At 41.2% G+C, this 21,126-nt stretch overlaps 1 protein-coding gene across 9 annotated transcripts in view; it reads left to right on the top strand.

Annotated features, from left to right (window-relative positions):
* Positions 1-1,204: 1,204 nt before the first annotated feature.
* LOC122556611 (rho GTPase-activating protein 26-like) overlaps positions 1,205-21,126 on the top strand; it is a 304,349-nt gene continuing 284,427 nt past the window's right edge. For 8 of the 9 annotated variants that reach the window (XM_087995300.1, XM_087995299.1, XM_087995298.1 and 5 more), the window contains exon 1: positions 1,206-2,145. In XM_087995300.1, coding sequence (XP_087851426.1) covers positions 1,992-2,145 — 154 coding nt within the window. In that variant the 5' untranslated portion in view covers positions 1,206-1,991. Of the gene's footprint in view, positions 2,146-21,126 lie in introns of all 9 variants that reach the window. The other variant, XM_087995295.1, reaches the window with a different exon arrangement.

Genomic DNA, 21,126 nt, shown 5'->3' with positions numbered 1-21,126 from the left:
GATATCCTAAATTAATCTAATCCGTATTTGCCAACACTTGGCCTATATTCCTCTAAACCCTTCCTAATCATATACCCATCTAGATGGCTTTTAAATGTTGTAATTGTAGCAGCTCATTCCATACATGCACCACCCTTTGTGTCAAAAAGTGCTCCTTAGGTCCCTCTTTAATCTTTCACCTCTCACCTTAAACCCTCTTGTTCTGGACTCCCCCACCCCGGGGAATCTATTTACCAAAACTGTGCCCCTCATGATTTTATAAACTTATACAAGATCACCTCTCAGCCTCCAACACTCCAGGGAAAATTGCCTCTCCAAAATGCAGTACCTCATATTTTTCTAAACTCCTCTGCCTATTGGCTCATCTGATCAAGATCCCATACTCTGAGGTAACCTTCTTCGTTATGCACTATACCTCCAATTTTGGTTAAAAATCACAAAACACCAGGTTATAGTCCAACAGATTTAATTGGAAGCACCAGCTTTCGGCACCGCTCCTTCATCAGGTGGTTGATGAAGGAGCAGCCCTCTGAAAGCTAGTGCTTCTAATTAAACCTGTTGGACTATAACCTGGTGTGTGATTTTTAACTTTGTACACCCCAGTTCAACACTGGCATCTCCAAATCATGTCCAATTTTGGTGTAAGCTGCAAACTTAATAACCATACCTGCTACGTTCACATCAGAATCATTTATATAAATGACGAAAAGCAATGAACTCAGCAGTCTTTACTGATTTATCTCACCAGGTAGCTTGTCCAGTCACTTAGCTCAAGCTGCATGGGTTCTTGGCAACGCTGTTCTGATCCAATGTTTAAAAATAAGCATTTTCTAACCTTTAAAATAATTCACTTCAAAGAACTGAAAACAAAAAAAAATCACTATTTCACTTCTACTTTGGAATCCAAGTCCCAAATAGCAATATATTAAACACTGTCATAACACCGATATTGTTAAAAACCGAGACTTGTACAACTAACCCATTTGGCAATCCGTGTGAAAAAATCCTAACCCATCCCTTTAAGATAAAGGCGCGCGCCTCGCGCAGTACTTGCCTTTAAATCAGCACGAGCCCCACCCCCTTCCAACCCCCCCCCTCGCGGGGGAGGGGGTCAACCAAACTTGCTCCGTGTAACGGAATGTCTGATTGGTCTGTTCTCAGGATTGGACGCTCCAACCGTCAATCGTAACCATAGTAATCAGGTTAGGTTGGCCGATTGACGGAAGCGCGAGCGGAACCTTCATGAAGTTTCGCTGCGGTGGCGGCGACGCCGATAATATTGAAAATGTGAAACCATCGGAAGCGGCGGCCGAGTCTATCCCACCGCAGCCTGGATTGAGCAGAGCGGCCGCTTGCCAGAGGTCGTGCAGCTCCGCTCGAGATACAAGACTTTTAGCCGTCTATGGCCGGCGAAAACGCGAGCCCTCCGGGAGAAAGAAGCCACCACGGTTAGGGAGGAGGAGAGACACAAAAACAGATATATTTAGGAGCAGGGAAACACACGGAGGAGGGAGAGAGACACCGATAGATATAACTAAGTGAAAGGCAGTCTCCCTTCTCTCTTAATATACACGTACACAAAAACACACCAGAAGGACGCATTCTTGTGTAATTTTTCCAGGGGCAGAGAGGGAGAAACCGACTGTCACCTTGGTTAGAGGAAGAGCCACATACATCCGCACTCCGGAGGATCAAAGAGTAACCCGAAGAGAGCGAGGTATTAACTCCTCCTACGGAAAAGAGACGACTTTGGGAAGGAGAGTCAGAGAAAAGGGTTAAACAGTGTTACTGAACCTCCGCATCCAGGAACAGAGCGAGAATGTGGGTTCGGGGATAGACGCAGTGGCAGAGAGCTCAGTGAGATATAACTTAATCGATTTGTTACAGTCGAAAACCCGTGCAGCAATAGCATTTGAAGGATTGGAGGAACATTTTGCTTTGGATCCTGGTACCTTTCCTCTGCTGCTTTTTTTTAGTCCTTATTGATAATCATGGGCCTACCGGCACTTGAGTTCAGTGATTGCTACCTAGACAGCCCACAATTCCGGGACAGAATCAAATCTCATGAAGCAGAGCTGGAAAAAACAAATAAGTTCATTAAAGATCTGATTAAAGATGGAAAAGCATTGATTCAGGCAATGAAAAGTAAGTTTTTAAAATTTAAGTTATTTTACCATTGCCATAAATTGTAGTTCTGAAGATTACATTTGCTGAAATGTTTACAATGTTGTGAAATATTGATTGCCCTGTTTCCAACAGCTAGTTTCAATGAAATTTATTGATTGGAGATTGAGGGAGCATATTCTTCATTTGAATGAAGAACTGTAGGGTTACATTTCACTTATTTAACTATTTCAGAACTTTCCAGTTGATATAATCCACTGAATAGTTAAAATAAACAAGGAGGTTATTCTGTTATTCATTTGATCCATTGTTTCCTGCTGGCTTGCTGTGAGTAATACAACTCATTCCACTCACCTGCCTTTTTTCTCTCAGCTCTACAAATGTTTTTTCTCAAACATTCAGTTCCCTTTTGAAAGCTGCAGGCAGTGCATTCTGATCCTAACCACTTAATGCATATGACAGTTTCCTCATATTGCCACCAGTTCTGTTGTCAGTCACACTAAATTGGATTCCTGTGCTTGTCACCCTTTCTACCAACACTGAACAGTTTATGCTGACCCCTTGTTTGCTAATCTATCCACGTAATTTAAATCTCTTACTCTGTCACCATTCTGATAAACCTTTTCTGCATCTTCTGCAATGCTTGCTAGTTTGGTGCTCAACATTGGATTCAATACTCCAACCGAAGCTAATCCACTGTTTTCTAAAGAAAGATCATAAATTCCTTGCCTTTGCCTTCTATTGGCTGGAATTTACATAACCCTGTTGGATGTGTTTTTGCCTGGATGGTATGTTATGTGTAAAACTGGGCATGTGCCCAGACTCTTCTTTGAGCTCATTCCTACAGGTGGACAAGTGAGCAGAAATAAGAATCTGCTAACCATATGAGGCCATTGCGCTTGTTACCATTATTCTGAAGTTATTTATTTCAAATTATCATGCAAAGCATATCTAAAGCAGATTGATTATTGACACATTAAATAAGTCAGAAACAGAATATCACTATAACATTCTGTGAAATGCAACTAATCGCTATTGAGTTGAAGCTAGAGATGCTAGTTAAGGACTGTTTTGGGAAAGATATAACTTATAATAAAATTATTTTCTTAGCATAATTTCAATTTTCACAACTGTTATAGCTATTATCACACCTAATCCATATTAGTTGGGTTTCATTTAGTAAGTGTAACAATAATGTTCAAAATTACAGTATAGGCTTGGCAACATGTCTATATTCATTATCACTTTTCAGTGTTGCGGCTGTTACTTGACGTAGCATTAGATTATCAAATGTTTCTTTTCAGTCGCAGGCTGGTTGACATTTGCTTTCTTTGATTCACCTGCTGTGTCAAGTGGCATATTGTCTCTTTGCTCTCTAACAATGACTTGGAGGTGCTGGTGTTGGATTGGGGTGGACAAAGCAAAATCACACAACACCAGGTTATAGTCCAACAGGTTTATTTGGAAGCACTAGCCTTTGGAGTGCTGCTCTGAACCTCCTGATGAAGGAGTGGCACTCTGAAAGCTAGTGCCTCCAAATAAACCTGTTGGACTATAACCTGGTATTGTGTGATTTCACTTTCTCCTTAAACAATGTAAGCTTGTGCTCACTGTATTTCTTCTGGATAATTTAGTGTACTTTAGCTTTGTCCTCGGGTGAAAAATGTTGAATTAACTTGCAGTGTATTATCTTGCTCTATTTGTCTTTGAGTTAAAACAATCTAGCCTTTCTTAAACCTTCTAACTTTTGAATTTTTTTGAGACTTGGAAAATGGTTACTGTCAGTCTGGGAACTTTAGCAAAAATGAAAGTTACTGATAAGAATTTCAGAATATGTTGGAGTCAGCCATAAGTCACTTGCTGTTTTTTTTTCCATCTCTCTTGAAGGTCAGTGTTTGGACACTTCCATCTACTTTGTCCTTTGTCGAACACTGAAGTCACTTGAGGAAATTAACTCTTTGACTCTTAACTCTTTTAAATATAAGCAAAATCAAATATTTTGATAGTTTTTCATCTTTGAATGAAGATTGAATTTGAAAAAGAAATTTGAGCAGCCTGTAAAGTTTGGACATGACACACAAAATTGACTTTGCTTCCTTAGATATACTGTAGTGAGAAGCTTCAGAGGGCATAAGTGCACTTTGCAACTGAGCTGAGCAACAGTTACATTCATCACAAAAATGGTTGGCATGTAATTTCTGAGAGCAGTTCTCTTTTCAGATCCATTTTGAAACTTTGTCATTGTTTCAATGGAGCTGCCTGGTACTATAGGTTTCCATGAAAGTTGTGGCTATTTTGGTCATTATTGCATTGCTGGACTTTGCACAAAATTGGTATCATGTTCCTGCATTATAACAGCAACTGCAGATTTTTCAAGTACTAAATTGCATCCAAAGCACTTTGAGACATCCAGTTGTTCTGAAAAGTAAATATAAATGCAAATCTTTCTTTTACCCTTCTCTTGAAGATCCTATTATGTGCTGCTGAGCAAGTGCAAACATGAAGTGCAAACGTTTTGTACTAACATTTAGGGAATGTCTGCACATGATGTACGCTACTAACAGTTTAAAAAAAACTTTGTTTAGCAGCTACCTTGTGTACTTTGCACAGAGCAGATGATTTGAGTGTTGTGAGTCAAAACCTATCTCAAACTAAGCTTGTTTCTGCATACAATTGGTTTCTTGCAATTTCATTGCTTGATCCTATCTTCCATAACAAAATTAACTGATATTTTGTTGCCACTCAAAAATTCTTAGCTCTAAATGACTTGCAGTTAACTACCAAAACCTTGTGATCATAAAAATGATGTGGCATTATTAAAAGCTGAAGGCCATGGCTTAAGCCCACTTTCAGATTCTGCGACATAATACTGTAAGTGCCCTGGGAATTTTACATTTGTGGGGTGCCCATACTACCCATCTTTAAACTACAGTCAAACCCAGAAGTTTTCTGATCAGAACTGGATATTTGTGTCAGCCAATTAATTTGAAGACAGGTTGAGGAAAAATCTTTTGAAATGAAACCAATACTAAATTGTTTAAAGCGATGGAACTTTGCTGCTTTACTTTGATCAGCTTCATGGAATCATACAGCACAGAAGATTTACAAGGATATTGCCAGGATTGGAGGGCTTGAGCTATAGGGAGACTGGATAGGATGGGCATTTTTTTGGTTCGGTCCAACTCGTCCATGCCAATCAGATAACTAATCTCGTCCCATTTGTCAGCATTTGTCCCATATTCCTCTGAACTCTTGCTATTCATGAACCCAGCCAGATGGCTTTTTAAAAGTTGTAATTGTACCCATCTCCACCTCGTTCCATACATGCACCACCCTCTGCGTGAAAAGGTTGCCCCTCAGGTCCATTTTGAAACTTCCTCTCTCACCTTTTAAAATACGCCCTCTAGTTTTGGACTCCCCTACCCTGGGAAAAAGACCTTGACTATTTACTTCTCTATTCTCCTCATGATTTTATAAACCAAGGTTACACTTTGGCCTCCGATGCTCCAGAGAAAAAATGCCCAACCTGTTCAGTCTCCCTGTAGTTCAAGCCCTCCAATCCTGGCAATATCCTTGTAAACCTTTTCTGAATCCTTTCAAGTTTCACAGCACCTTTCACATAATTGAATGCATGCAGTATTCTAAAAGTAGCCTCATCAATGTCTTTTATAGCTGAAACATGACGTCCCAACTCCTATACTCAATGTATTGGTTAATGAAGGCAAATGTGCCAAATATCACCTTCATCACCCTGTCTACCTGAGAGTACACTTTCAAGGAAGTATGCACTTGCACCCCTAGGTTTCTTTGTTCAGCAACATTCCCCAGGGTCCAACCAGAAACTGTATAAGTCGTGCCCTGGTTTGCCTCAACAAAATGCAACATTAAATTCCATCTGCCACTCCTCAGCCCATGAGCCCATCTGATCAAGGTCCCATTGTACAGTGAGATAACCTTCTTCACTGTCCACTACACTATCAATTTGGTGTCATCTGAAAACTTACTAACCATACCTCCTATGTTCACATTTAAATCATTTATGTAAATGACGAAAAGCAGTGGATCCAGCATCAATCCTTGCGACATACTGCTAGTCACCAGTCTCCAATCAGAAAAACAACCCTATACTCTTTTAAATGAAGGATGCAAACAGAAAAGTCAACCACCCCCCAATACTGTCACCATCAGACACTTCTGGGACGGAGGGCAGTACCAGGTTAAGAGTAAAGCCCACTCTACTTGTTTAAAACAAAAAGTAAGAGTTTCCCCAACTCTCAAACTGAATAAAGCACCATGTGTTGCTATTCCAGGGATACCTGAGTGCAGATATAACTGTGAAAAATGTCAGAAATGACGAGTCCCTCATCAGCTTGCTGCTTGGATCTGTTCAAGGCTATCTTGGCCAGATCCAGGAACAAAGCCATAAGAAGGCTGTTAGACCTGTGCCCCTCCCTGCATTGGATGGCCTGTAGATCAGAAGTGTGGCTGAAATACAACCAACCTTTAACAGCAGCACCCTCAAGAAAAACTAAAACAGGTTGCAAATGGACACACTCTCAACATAAAAATGAAAAACCATTTCCGCCAGACCAGAGTACATGCCTGTGATCTGACACCTAGTAAATTTTCTTAGTTGTTGGTTGTACAGGACCATCTTGTGCAGCATTCTCCAACTAAAATCATCAATGTAAAACAGGAAGACCCCTTTCATGAGGGCCCTCCACTGGGATCTTGGCTGCCGGACGGCAAAATATCATGCCAAGGTGTGTCTGGGCAGTGGGTGAAAGTGTAGAGCAGTGTGCAGTATCAGCCTGTACAGATAGTACCTCTGCCCTGGCTGAAAGGGCCCTGTGAGGATATTCCTGAGATGGCTTAGATTGTGGGGCACCGTGCCAAGCAGGAGGGTCCATGGCGAAACGCTGATGTTGAGTCCCGGACAGATGGGTCAGTTTGTTTGCAAGTCTACCGCACTCTTGAGCTGGCTTGAGTGTATGCGGGGTGTCAGAGCTGACTGTCTTGTCAATCAGCCTCTGGATGACATGGCTTGTGAACTGGAGGTTGATTGACCATATGGCCAACTGTGTGAGCCTTCATCAGCCCGCTTCGGTGTCATCCAACATGTTTCCAATTTTTGTCAGCCCTACATCCTGAGTTCATGCCACTCTTGACCAGCGCAAAACATGCTTGAGGAGGAACCTGTTCCTGAGCAGCGTCTCCCTGGCGAGAGCAATCACTTCTGAAGGGCAACCATGTCCAAGACTGTGATCAGGTCCAAATAGAAGGTAGACAATTCCTGGAAGACTACCTGAGGCCAGGACCATCCTATGAACAGGAACGAACTGTGTGTCAGAGTGGAGGCCGTGCACCTGTTGGAAGAAATAAATCATTAGGATGCAACACCTTGGAGGACGCTTGATGTAAAGGTATCACTGCAAGTTTTAAAGGCGGAAACCCCACTACATGGGTGTGGAGGCACATTAGTGCCTGACTTCACTCCGCCAGCCAGAGACAAAAAACGCTGCGAATGCTGAATCCAACAAGTAGTACGTTGGAAGAAGACAGCAAGCAAGGCAGCATCAGGAGGTGGAGAAGTCAACATTGAGTGTACCCCTTCTTCAGGACTCTTGGTGGGTGTAAGGGGAGCTGCAGATAAAAGGGGTGGGGGGGTCAGGGTGGATAGGTGAACACAGGTAGAGGGTATGACCTGGTTGGTCGATGGAAGGAGTGAATCCGGTTGGTGGCTAGAAGGAAGGGTTGATGAGAGGAATGGAAGGGATGGGGGCGGCTAGGAAGGGAGTTGGGGGAAGAGAGGGAAGTTCTTTGAAATTGGAAAGCGCAATGTTGAGTCCTTTGGCCTGTATGTTGCTCATGTGGAAAATGAAGTGTTCCTCCAATTTGCATTCTGATTCTTTGTGGCAATGGAGGAGGCCAAGGATAGTCATGTCGGAAAGGGAGTGGGAAGGGGAATTAAAATAGGCGGTGACTGGGAGGTCAGGTCGGACCCTGTCAGGCTCTTATGGAGGCCGCCTCCAAGTGTTTTAGTCTTCCTCTGGGTCTTCCTCTCTGGTGGACGCCCTCACCCCCACCCTTACTGGAATCCTCAGCTGAGGCAGCTCCCTCCTGCAGAGAATGATTGAATGGCATGGAGGGGAAAGTGACATTGCCCAGCTGTGGCCACTCAGTGTTGGCAGTGGCCTTTGAGGCCAGGCTGTTCCTTAGAGGCATGGTACCACACGTTCTCCACCAAGCAGAAGACCCAGTATGCATCACTTTCATTGCTAGACAGTAAAACCACCTTCCATGGCCACCTCCCGAAACAGGCAAATGTAGACCTGTCTCTGGAAGGAGGCTCCGGTTGGCCTCCTGCAGACCAAGCAACAGCAACACCATTCCTGACCTCCCCTCCTGAGCAGTCGGAGGTAGGGAAAGAGGAGCTCAAGTGGTACAAAGGACAGGACATTTGACAAAATGACCCTCTGAGCAACTACCTCCAGAGGGTCGACCAGCAAGAATGACCTCTTCGGGACGAGGTGTAACACTCGTTCAGTCCTTAGGAAGAACACTGAATTTTCATACATTTCTGACGCAGTAACAATGCTGGGGGCACTGATTGGCCCCAGCAAGGCCTGTGCATATGCCTCGGTCATCTTGGGGTAAGTCTAACATTTTGCTCTGAGCGTATTAGATGTACGAATGGAGAATGACAAGGCCCATTTAAGGGGGTGGGGTGGGGTGGGGTTGGGGGTGCAGAGGATGCAATCACTTCTGCATAGGAATGACTTGGCCTCACCATAGATGTTGTTCTAGAAGGTCCCATGGTCATCCTCACTCCCCCAACCAGAACCACCACCAGTCTGCAGACAAATAACAAATGAAGGAAACAGGAAAAAGTCTAATTAGGCTCTGCTTGCCAATCCAGTCGTGTCAGGCAGCTGTGTCCTGGCTTGCCACTCATCCACAGGTCCAAAACAGTTCCCCAGTGCCCAAGGTCACTTGTAGGAAATGGCAGTGTTATAGGCCACAGTACTAAATGAGGAGAGGCCCAGACTCCAAAATGCAGTCACTCACAAAGGAGGATTCAGGATGCAAGCTGTTGCTGTCCAGGCCTGAATCCACTGACTGAAGGAGAAAGTCTAGCCTCCAGGAACTGACCCTTCTACATACCAGAAATGTAGGTCACCAGGCTTCTCAGAATAGCAGCAACAGAGAATCCCAGGCTCTAGCCCCTTCAGGCAACGTGGTTGTAGTGCTGGAGGCTCCAGACTCTAGGCCTCAATCAGCTCCAGCTGCTCTCAGTTGCAACAGATGTTGCCACTTTAGCCTCCCAGCTCCAATTACAGCAGCAGCAGAATGCAGACTCCTGGTACACAGTCCTTTACAGAGAAAGCAAGCCTCCACCACCATCCTCTTGTCTCCTACCTTCGAGCTAATTTTGTATCTCGTTAGCTAGCTCCCCATGGATTCCATGTGATCCAACCTTGCTAACCAGTGTACCATGCGGAACCTTGTTGAATGTCTTGAAGTCCATTTAGGCCATATCTACCACCCTGACGTAATTAATCTTCAAAAAACTGAAACAAGTTAGTGATATGTGATTTTCCATGCACAAAACAATTTTGACTATTCCTAATCAGTCCTTATCTTTTCACATGCATGCAAATTCTGTCCCTCCAAATCCCCTCCAACAACTTACCACCACTGATGTCAGGCTCACCAGTCTATAGTTCCCTGGCTTTTCCTTACCACCTTAAGTAATGACAGCACTCTGGCTACCTTTCAGTTTTCTGGCACCAAACCAGCGGCTATCAATGAGACAAATATCTCTGCAAGGGGCCCAGCAATCTCTTCCTTAGCTTCCCATAAAGTTCTGGAATGTACCTGATCAGGTCCTAGGAATTTATCCACCTTTGTGTTTTAAGATCCTCAGCACCACCACTCTGCAATAATGATATCTTTAAAAGTGTCCATATTTATTTCCTCAAGTTCCCAAGCTTCCATGTCCTTCTCCATAGTAAATACTGACTAAAATATTTGAATAGTAACTTGCCCATATCCTGCAGGTCCACACATAAACGGCCTTGTTGATCTTTTGAGGGGCCCTGTTCTCTTCTTAGTTACTCTTTTGCCCTTAATGTATATGTAGAATCTCTTTGTATTCTCCTTAACTCTATTTGCCAAAATTACCTCCTGACCACTTTTTGCCTTGATAGATTTCCCTCTTGAGTATAAGAGCAACAGAAGTATACTTCTGTAGGGATTCACTCGATCCCAGTAGTTTATATATGCCATATGCCTCCTTTTTCTTGACAGGACTTCAATTTCTCTAATCATCCAACATTCCCTACACTTACCAGCCTTGTCCTTCACACTAACAGGAATATAGTGTCTCTGAATTCTCGTTATCTCATTTTTGAAGACCTCTCACTTTCCCTCCTCCAATGAAATTTTGAAAGTTCCTGTCTGTTACTGTCAAAATTGACCTTATTCCAATTATAACTTGTAAATTAGGTCTAGAAGTATTTTAAAATCAATTGAATTCTGAGCACTGGCCCCAAAGTGCTCCCCAAATGACATCTCAGTCACTTGCCCTGCCTTTCTTTTCCCAAGAAAAGGTCAAGTTTTGCTCCTCCTCTAGAATGTACATCCACATACTGAATAAAAAAAAAATCATGTGTGGTGTTAACAGTATGGAAGTCCCAATCTATGTTTGGCAATTTAAAATCCTTTCTCATTGCAACCCTACTATTCTTGCAGATAAACATATGATTGTGTGATAATATAAAGATTTCAAACAGAAATATACTGCTGCTGCCTTCATTAGTCAGTCATTTTGTATGATTTAAACCAAACAACTTCCAGCTACCTTTCTGCACTCTAAATGTTTCAACATGGCCAAAGCTTGCCCTTATAGCTTTCTGACTACTATCATAAAATTTGCTAGAGTTGTCTGGCTGCTGATATCTCATTTCTTTTGAATGTCTTCACAGATAGATGACATCAGAGTTTAACAAATGCTGAAATTAACTAATTATTTATTATTTAATGTATGAACTGTGGTCAGGTTGAGGCATTGCACCTCCTTAATATGTGTGATAGTTTTCAGCAATATCTTGATTTTAAAAGTTATTCACATTTTCGAATCCCTCATGGCCTTTATTCTCCTTAACTCCTGAAATCGTATACAAACTACAAATCTCACTTCCCTTGCCCTTCTGGAAACTGCCTTAGACTGCCTCTGTGCATTGTTTAGATACTCCTTAAAACATACCACTTTGATCAAGCTTTAAGTTACCCATCCTAGTGAATATTTCTTCAGTTTAATAGTAATTTTAGTCTTGTCCAATGTGGAACATGTTAGAGGTATATGAATATAGGTTGTGTTGACTTATGAAATCTTGATTCTGACTTGAAATTGGCAAGATTTATGGACTTTTTTCTAAAGAAAAAAAATCCAAAGTAGTCGTATTGATCTATTGTTTTGCTGGAAATAAGCATTTGGAACTAAAAGGCTTGTTATTTTACATGTTTACATGTTCTTACTTAGTCTGTAAAATTTGCTACAGTGGAGAAATGGAAATGCCATTGGGGAATGGATGTTCATCTTAGTTTCAGCTGAATGTACATCTTTAGAACTTTGCAGAGAGTGCTGTGCTCTTAGTTATTTGTGTGATGTTTGACCTGTGCTTGATGCTGGTAATGATTAATTGAAAATGAGATTGGGCATAACATTTGACTCAGAAATATAAATGTCAAATGCTTGGTTTCTTTTCTGACACTGATCAGTGAAGGTGGAAAGTAGTTTGGTTGCTGATGCAATCAACATAGTCAAACAACGGCTTATCTGTTAAGGTCGTTTCATAATTTGGTTATCAAGGGACTGTAGCGAAACTTCAGATTATTACTTGTTTCTTAGTCCAATATCTGAGGCCAATCCTTGCAAAATTATTTTCTTGTCCTGAAAAAATTCTTTTCTAGAGATGCACAACTGAATCTTGATAGCTCTAACTCTTCCTTCAAAAGAAAATGAATCTGTATCTTTTGTGCTCGCCCTCCCATTTCCTCATGCCCAATTTGGTTTCTGCACTTTGTTGCTTTCTGTCTCCCTCTGTATCTAGCTTAGTGTTCTACCTTTGTAGGTTTACCTTTGCTAGGAATACCATGCAAGTAGAAGGTGTTGATAGCTTTCATGACATTTTCAATTATCTTAAAAGTTACTTGCTTTCAGTTGTCATTTTTCAGTTCTGTTGAGATAAAATTAGGTTTCCTACAGTATGCCTGTTGGTCACTTTGCAGTTTGCATTTGAGAAGGCCATTGTATTTTCTTTTTTGAAACAATCAACCTTAAAACATCCGATGTATTTTTATGTAATTCTTAGAGTTTATTGTTTTGTTAAGTAATATGATGCAAGGGGGCGGCACAGTGGCTCAGTGGTTAGCACTGCTGCCTCACAGCACCAGGGTCTCAGGCTCGAGTCCAGCCTCGGGCGATTGTCTGTGTGGAGTTTGCACATTCTCCCTGTGTCTGCGTGGGTTTCCTCCGGTGCTGGTTTCCTCCCACAGTCCAAAGATGTGCAGGCCAGGTGAATTGGCCATGCTAAATTGTGTTAGGTGCATTAGTCAGAGGGAAATGGGTCTGGGTGGGTTACTCTTCGGAGGGTCGATGTGGACTTGTTGGGTCGAAGGGCCTGTTTCCACACTGTAGGGAATCTAATTGGAGAGCGATCGAATTGGAGATGAAACAAAAACAGAAATTGCCGAAGAAACTCAGATCTGTCAGCATCTATGGAAAGAAAGCATAGTACTGCCAGGACCTGCTGAGTTTCTCCAACAGTTTCTATTTTCATTTGAGGTTTTCAGAATCTGTAGTTCTTTGCTCCAACAACTCCAACTCTAAAATAAAGCAAAGTCTGTCAAATTGAACTATTACATTACCATTGCTAGAAGGATGTGATTTGCAGCATGAACTGTTACTCCGTAGACAGTTGTTATTGGCAATTGAAATATTACTTCCTTTAATGTTTTGTGTTATTGAATTCTGTACTATTCTGAATCCTGGTGTACTATTGTTGGGCATGGTGTCAGAGGGGCAAAAAGTGAATCTCTTTAAATAGCCTTAACTTGTACATTTTAGTGATTTGTAATCTGTTATTTGAAGAAATGGGCCACTGGACTTTACAAAGTCACTTGCATAATTGCTACATATGGAACATTGGGTTTCTAATTTGATCTGTACATTTCTTTTACTTGATAGGAGATACTGACAACTATAATGCACTGCTGAATGTTCTTCAATCATATTGTTCACTTTGAATGTAATTCAAATTGATTCTGCTTATAGTGAGTGATTTTTATCCTCCTGGCCAGGATGTGAATAGAAAAGCAAATCTATGTTCATGAAACAGAAAAGGTATATGATCATTTCTCATTTTTATATACATTTTTAACATTTATATAAATCAATAAATGATATACCCTAATGACTAGCTTTTGAAATGAGTGAATAAAAATGTTTTCAACAGAATCCCCACTTTGCATGAGGGAAGCAGCTCCATTTGTTTGTCGTCAATTTTCTGAGTAGAGTGGTAATAAGCTTAGTATGTGCTTCAGTTAGTTATAAAAATACTTGTTTATAATTAGAACTTTGGTAATTGAAATGAAATGGACATTTGATTCAGGTACCGAAATAACCAGCTTGCGCAGAGTTGTCAAAAATACCATATAACTGGAATGGCCAACACTCATTTGAACGAGAGGCAGTGTGCTGAGACTGCAGTATTTCAAAGTTTGTAGCAAACCAGGTGTAAATAATACCATGAGTTGTGAAATATTTGTATTTATTAAGTTAGAATTCATAATGTGATCCTGGAGCATAATCTTGGTTACTGTGGCTATCCACATTGGAGGTAATGTTAATATCATCTGCTGTAGCCTTATGATTGTTAAACAGAATGACTCATACTGTGATTCAGTCAGCTTATTATATAGAGTCATAGAGATGTACAGCACAGAACCAGACTCTTCGGTCCAACTTGTACATGCTGAATAGATATCCTAAATTAATCTAGTCTCATTTGCCAGCACTTGGCTGATATCTCTGTAAACCCTTTCTATTCATATACCCACCCAGATGCCTTTTAAATGTTGTAATTGTACCAGTCTCCTCTACTTCCTCTGGCAGCTCATTCCATACACTCACCACCCTCTGCATGAAAGGGTTGCTCTGATTATATTGTTTAAATCTTTCCCCTTTCACCCAAAACCTATGCCATCTAGTTCTGGACTCTCACCCCAGGAAAAAGACCTTGTCTATTTACCCAACCATGGCCCTCATGATTTTATAAACCTTTTGTAAGCTCACCCCTCAACCTCCGATGCTCCAGGGAAAACAACCCCAACATATTCAGCCTCTCCCTACAGCTGAAACCCTCCAACCCTCACAACATCCTTTTAAATCTTTGCTGAACTCTTTCAAGTTTCACAATAAAGACCAACAGAAGGCAACAAAAAAAAATTAGGAAGGAGTTTAATTATGAGGGTAAGTTAACCTGTAATATAAAAGGAAGACTGTAAGAGTTTCTTTAAATATATAAAGGGCAAAAGGCAGTTGCAGGTGGACATTGGTTTGCTGGAAAATGACATTGGAGAGATTGTAGTGGGGAACAAGGAAATGGGCTGAGGACCTGAATAATTGCTTCATGTCACTTTTTGCAGTGAAAGACCTAAGTAATATCCCAAAAATTCAAGAGAGTGAGGGGACAGAGCTGAGTGTGGTGGCTATTGCAAAGGAGAAGGTGGTAGAAAAACTGAATGGCTTGAAGGTGGATAAATAACCTGGACCAGATGGACTGCATCCTGGAGTTCTAAGGGAGATAGCTGAAGATGGAGTGGAGGCATGAGTGGTGATCTTTCAGGAATTGCTAGAATCAGGGAGGGGCCCAAAGGACTGGAAAATTGCTAATGTGACACCCTGTTTTAAAAAGGGAGTAAAGCAAAACATGAAAAATTACAGACTGTCCACGGTCATGGGTTAGATCCTGGAATCCATTGTGAAGGATGAGATTTCTGTATACTTGGAAGTGCATGGTAAAATAGGGCAAAGTCAGCATGGTTTCATTAAGGGGAGGTCATACCTGACAAATCTGCTAGAATTCTTTGCAGAAGTAACTAGCAGGTTAGACCAAGGAGAGCCAGTCAATGTTGTCTACCTGGAGTTCAAGAAGGCCTTTGGCAAGATGCTGCACAAGAAGCTACTGTTTAGGATAAGGGCCCATGGTGTCAGAGGCAAGGTGCCAGCATGGATAGAAACTTGGCTGTCTGGCAGAAAGCAGAGAGTGGGGAACAAAAGTGTCTTTCTGAGGACGGCAAGTAGTGTTCCACAAGGCTCCATGTTGGGATAACTTTTTACTTTATACATTAATGATTTAGATGAAGGAACTGAGGGTATTCTGGCAATGTTTGCAGATGATAAAAAGATAGGTAGAGAGACAGGTAACATTGAGGAGGCTAGGAGGCTGCACAAGGTTTTGGACAGGTTAGGAGAGTAGGCAAAGAAGTGGCAGAAGGAGTATAACATGGGAAGGTGTGAGGTCATGCACTTTGATAGGAGGAATAGAGGCATGGATTATTTTGCAGTTGGGGAGAAAATTCAGAAGTCTGAAGTGCAAAGAGACTCTGGAGTTCCAGTCCAGGATTCTCTCAAAGTAAACCTGTTGGTTGAGTCAGTAGTTAGGAAAGCAAATGCAATGATGGCATTTATTTTGAGAGGACTTGAATATAAAAGCAGAGATGTACTTCTGAGGCTCTGTAAGGTTCTGATCAGACTACATTTGGAATATTGTGTGCAGTTTTGGGCACTGTATCTTACGAAGATTCTACTGGCCCTGGAGCGTGTTCCAAGGAGGTGCACTAGAATGGTCTCAGGAATGAAAAGCTTAACAAAAGAGGCACATTTGAGGAGTCTGGATTCCGACTCAATGGAGTTTAGAAAGATGAGGGGCTATCTAATTGATTCCCAAATTTGCCAAGGAAAGTTAAAAAGAAAAGAAAAGACCACACTCTTAGAATTAGCGAAGAGGTTAGAATTGGGTTTAACTAAGGACAGAAGTAAAGCAGAAATTGTAAGGGAATTACTCAAATACGTAAGTGTGTCAGAGAATCAGGCAAGTGCAACAGAGTTAGAAAAACTTAAATTACAGTTGTGGAAAATGGAGTTAGAAGATAGAAGAGAGGAAGAGAGATGAAAAAAAGAGAGAGAAGGTTCTTAGCTGAGCAAAGCGAGAAAGAGGAAAAAGAAAGAGAAAGTTATTAGCTGAGCAAAGGGAGAGAGAAAAAGAGAAAGAATTTAACTTAAGAAGTTGCGACTTAGTCAGCAAAGGGAGAAAGTGAGGACTGCAGATGCTGGAGATCAGAGCTGACAGTGTGGTGCTGGAAAAGCACAGAAGGTCAGGCAGTATCTGAAGAGCAGGGGAATCGACATTTTGGGCATAAGCCCTTCATCAGGAATTCTGAAGAAGGGCTTTTGCCTGAAACATCAATTCTTTCTCCTCGAATGCTGCCTGACCTGTTGTGTTTTTCCAGTACCACACACTCAACTTAGTCAGCAAAGTCAAGTTAACAAGATGGAGATTAAAAGAGGTGGTGATATATACAAATATGTTAAAACTCAGCCACATTTTGATGTTGAAGTCTTCTTAATTTCATTTGAAAAATTGGCTAGACAGATGGAGTAGTCTGAGGATTTGTTGGTAATGCTAGTTTAGACTAAACTGATCGGCAGAGCTGTCGGATGAGGGGTCAAGAGATTACGAAGAGGTCATACAGGCTATTTTAAGTGCTTTTGAGTTAGTACCAGAAGTATATGGACAGCGGTTCAGAAACCTAAAGAAGGAACCAGTGTTGTGTTGCGTTCGAAAAAAAAATTACAGTCATTTTGATAGATGGGTGCAAACCTTAAAAATAGATAAGACCTATGAGACTTTCCGATTATTCTGCTGTTGGAGTTTAAAAATTCACTACCAGAGATGATAAACTTCCTGTTCATCCATATGAATTCTTATGAAGTGAGAAGAGGAGCAGAGTTAGCAGATGAATACATGTTGGTGTATTAGACAATTTTTGGCAAGAATTTCATCCTGTGAGGGATAGAAATTGGGAGAAGAGAGTGATCCTACACTATGAAAGAGAGAGTAGAGAACACTGGCGAAAAAATAAATCCAAGAGGGTTGAAAAGAGGTGGAAGGCCTCAGGTGTATCCACTGTGGTAAAGTGGGACACATAAAGTCACAGTGCTGGTCATTTAAAGAAAGGCACTGTGGGAAAAGATTTGGTAACAGAAGCTAAGCCAGTGGCATTAGTGAAAATAGTAAAGGAAACCCCAAGAAAAGCCGAGAACCTGCAGGAGAGTGCACAGCCTAGGCAGGGACTGAGTATGGAGTTAGTGTCTGATCTCGATAAAGAATTCTCCTCTGTGGGTAAAGTTTAGTCAGAAAGAACAGGGGAAGAAGGGCAAGAAGTTATAATTTTGAGAGAGACAGGATCTAACCAGTTTCTAATAGTAAGGGATGAATGAATTTGCACTCTTTCTGACCTGTTACCTGAAAGAGTGGTAATTTGTGGGTTAGATGGACATAAGTTTAGCGTTCCCCGATGTAAGATCAAGTTGGAGTGCCAAATCCAAGTAACAGTAGGAGTGATTAACACTTTCAGTTCCAGGAATCCAGTTTGTTCTTGGGAATGATTTAGCAGGGTCCAACGTGGGAGTGAAACTCCTTGTTGTGGAAAAGCCCAAGGAAGACCAGAAAACTGAGGAGTTAAAAGAAAAATATCCTGGTATTTTCCCAGACTGTGTAGTAACAAGATCCCAGTATCATCATAAGTCACAGCATGAAGCAAAAAGTAAAGAGAAATATGAAGGAGTTGAGGTTGAGTTCGCAGACAGCCTGTTTGACACGATGCAGGAAAAACCTGAACAGGCAGAGGGTCAGACAGACCTGAAAGGCTAATGGACTTGCAACAAGACGAGACAATAAAAGATATACATGCTGATGAGTACTCCGAAAAGGAGGCAGAGGATATTGTTGAGGGTTATTATCTGAAAGCACTGGAGAAACAAGTGTTAGTTACTGCCGCACAAAGTGAGGAATCAAATACAGATGTTGTGGAATTTGATGTGCCTCAAATTATGTTAAACAATGAGGAAGTCCTTGAGGAGTGTGATAGATTAGTTATCTTTCTGTCTAAAGAGCAAAGATCTCAGTTGAAAGGCTTGTAAAGTAGTATGTAGACATCTGTAAGAATAAGATGGGGAAGACTAATGCTATTGTGCATGAGGTAGATGTCGGGAATACTGTTCCGATGAAACAGCACCGTTATCGGCTTAATCCTTTCAGAGCCAGACATATCCAGAAAGAAGTGGAGGCCATGCTCAACGAAGAGAGTATCGAACTGAGTCAGAACGAGTGGAGTTTGCTAATCGTCTTAGCTCCCAAATCTGACGTGAATTAATGATTTTGCATTCATTTATTGGTAGGTCAACGTTGTATTGGAATCTGACTCCTACCCAATACTGAGATTGGAGGACTGTATTGCGAAAGTGGGTCAAGCCAGTTAGTTACATCACAAAGTTAGATTTTCTGTGTGGTTATTCGCAGGTACCTTTATCAGAGATGGCAAAAGAAATTTGTGTTTGTAATCCCTAATGGGCTGTATCAATTTATAATGATGCCCTTTAGAATGAAGAATGCTCCCACCACATTCCAAAGACTTGTGAACCAGAGGTGTGGCTGGGTTAACAAACTGCAGTCTCCTTGGACAATGTAGTGATCTTTAGTGAGTCCTGGGAAGATCACATGCTATAGTTGACAGAGCTCTGACTGATTAAGCGAAGCAAAACTGATAATAAGCCTAAACAAAACTGAATTCGCAAAAGCAGAGGTAACGTTCTTGGGATATAGCATCGGTCATGGAAGGTTGACTTGTGTTGGCAGGTGGGACTAGATTGGGTTGGGATATCTGGTTGGCATGGACAGGTTGGACCGAAGGGTCTGTTTCCATGCTGTACATCTCTATGACTAAGGCCGTCGAGGAATTTCCACGAGCAACCTCAAAGGAAGAGGTGCTTTGATTTTTTAAAAGCAGCATAAGTGGTACTGTTAACAGATTTGCTGAAGAAGAACACAAAATTTCGGTGGACAGAGCAATGCCAGCGGGCATTTGACAATTTAAAAGCCATATTAACCACTGCACCAGTTTTAGCTACATCAAACCTTTTGAAACCTTTCAAAGTTGCAATCGATGCTAGTGATATAGGAGTTGGAGCTGTACTGCTACAAGAAAGTGATGATGGAATTGAACTGCCAGTTGGTTACTATTTAAACAAGCTCAACACCCATCAGGGAAAATACTCTACGGTCGAAAAAGAGCTATTGAGTTTGGTAATGGCCTTATAATGTTTTAATATTTATGTCACAAACAATATGTCTGAGACGGTTGTGTACATGGATCACAATCAGCTTACATTCTTGGAACACTTTAAAGACCAGAACGTGAGATTATATTGTTGGAATCTTTTAAATTATAAATTGTACAGGTTGTGGGTTGTAAAAATGTAGTAGCAGATGCATGATTGCAGATTTAACTGATAAAGTATGGATGAGATTGGTAGCTATTCAATGTTTTATATTAGATTAAAGTCATGTATGTCATGGTAATATGGTTAAGGAATAGAGGAAAAATGTGAAGCCACTTTTCATCATAGTTTTTTTTCTTTGTGGGGGGTGGGGTTATGAAGGTGTAGGCGTGTGCTGTACCTTTTAAGAGAGTGTAGAAGCTGGCATGGACCGAGAGAGGCATAGTGTGCTGAAAAATTTAAAAATGTAACATTTGGTTGTGAAACAAATAGCTGGAGTTGCGTTGCCATGGTACACAACAAATTCGAATTTGGCCAATGAATTTAAATTATGTGCCAAGATACCAAAATCCAATCAAATTTGAGTTTTAATGGTTTGATGACATCAAACCAATTAGACGGTCCAGTATTGTGGGGTATATAAAATTGGGTACTTTGAACCGTTAGCTAGAGTGCCAAAGAGCACCAACAAACAAGTGGCCTGCAGAATTGCTCTCTGAAAGATATCTTTTCATACAAAATTTGCTAAATGAAAGACTGAAGAAAACACCCAGTAAAGCACAGATGAAGATACCAAGGGCTAGTTTTGAAATTTGTTTTTTTTTGTAAGCTAAATCGATGGGTTTTATCCGATCAGTCTATTGGTGAAGAGTGGGAGGTAGATAAATTGATTAGACAAAGGAGGATTACCGTGTAAATAGTTGTTGTTTTTAATTTTCTTGTGTTTCTTGGAGTTAAAGAATAAATTGTTAATTTTTGCTTTCCGTCGAAGGATTTTTGTAGTTCTGGGTCACTCATATTTTAACAGATTATGAGGTGAGGTGAGTCTTTCTGTGAGTCTGCTTCAAATCAGCAGAAGGATCTATCCCATGATGTAACACTAACTATACCTCCTATGTTCACATCGAAACCATTTATATAAATGACAAAAAGCAGTGAATCCAGCACTGATCCTTGTGGCACATCTGTGGTCACAGCCCTCCAGTCTGAAAAGCAACACTCCCCCACCACCCTCTGTCTGCTACCTTTAAACCAGTTCTGTATTCAAGTGGCTAGTTCTCCCTGTATTCCATGTGACCTAATCTTGCTAACCAGTCCACCATGAGGAATCTGGTCAAACACCTTATTTGAAGTCCATATTGATCATGTCCACTACTATGCCCTCATCAATCCTTAGTTACTTCAAAAAACTCAGTCAAGTTCATGAGACATGATTTCCCGTGCACAAAGCTATGTTGACGATCCCTAATCGGTCCTTGCCTTTCCAAATGCATGTAAATCCTGTCCCATAGGATTCCCTCCAACGACTTGCCCATGACTGATATCCAGCTCACCGGTCTATAGTTCCCTGGCTTTTTCTTACCACCTTTCTTAAA

This window comes from Chiloscyllium plagiosum, unplaced genomic scaffold (genome assembly GCF_037043375.1).
Source record: "Chiloscyllium plagiosum isolate Xiang-an unplaced genomic scaffold, Cpla_swu_hap1 HiC_scaffold_16, whole genome shotgun sequence".
In the NCBI taxonomy this organism is placed as follows: Eukaryota; Metazoa; Chordata; class Chondrichthyes; order Orectolobiformes; family Hemiscylliidae; genus Chiloscyllium; species Chiloscyllium plagiosum.
This window is presented reverse-complemented; position numbering and strand designations above follow the sequence as displayed.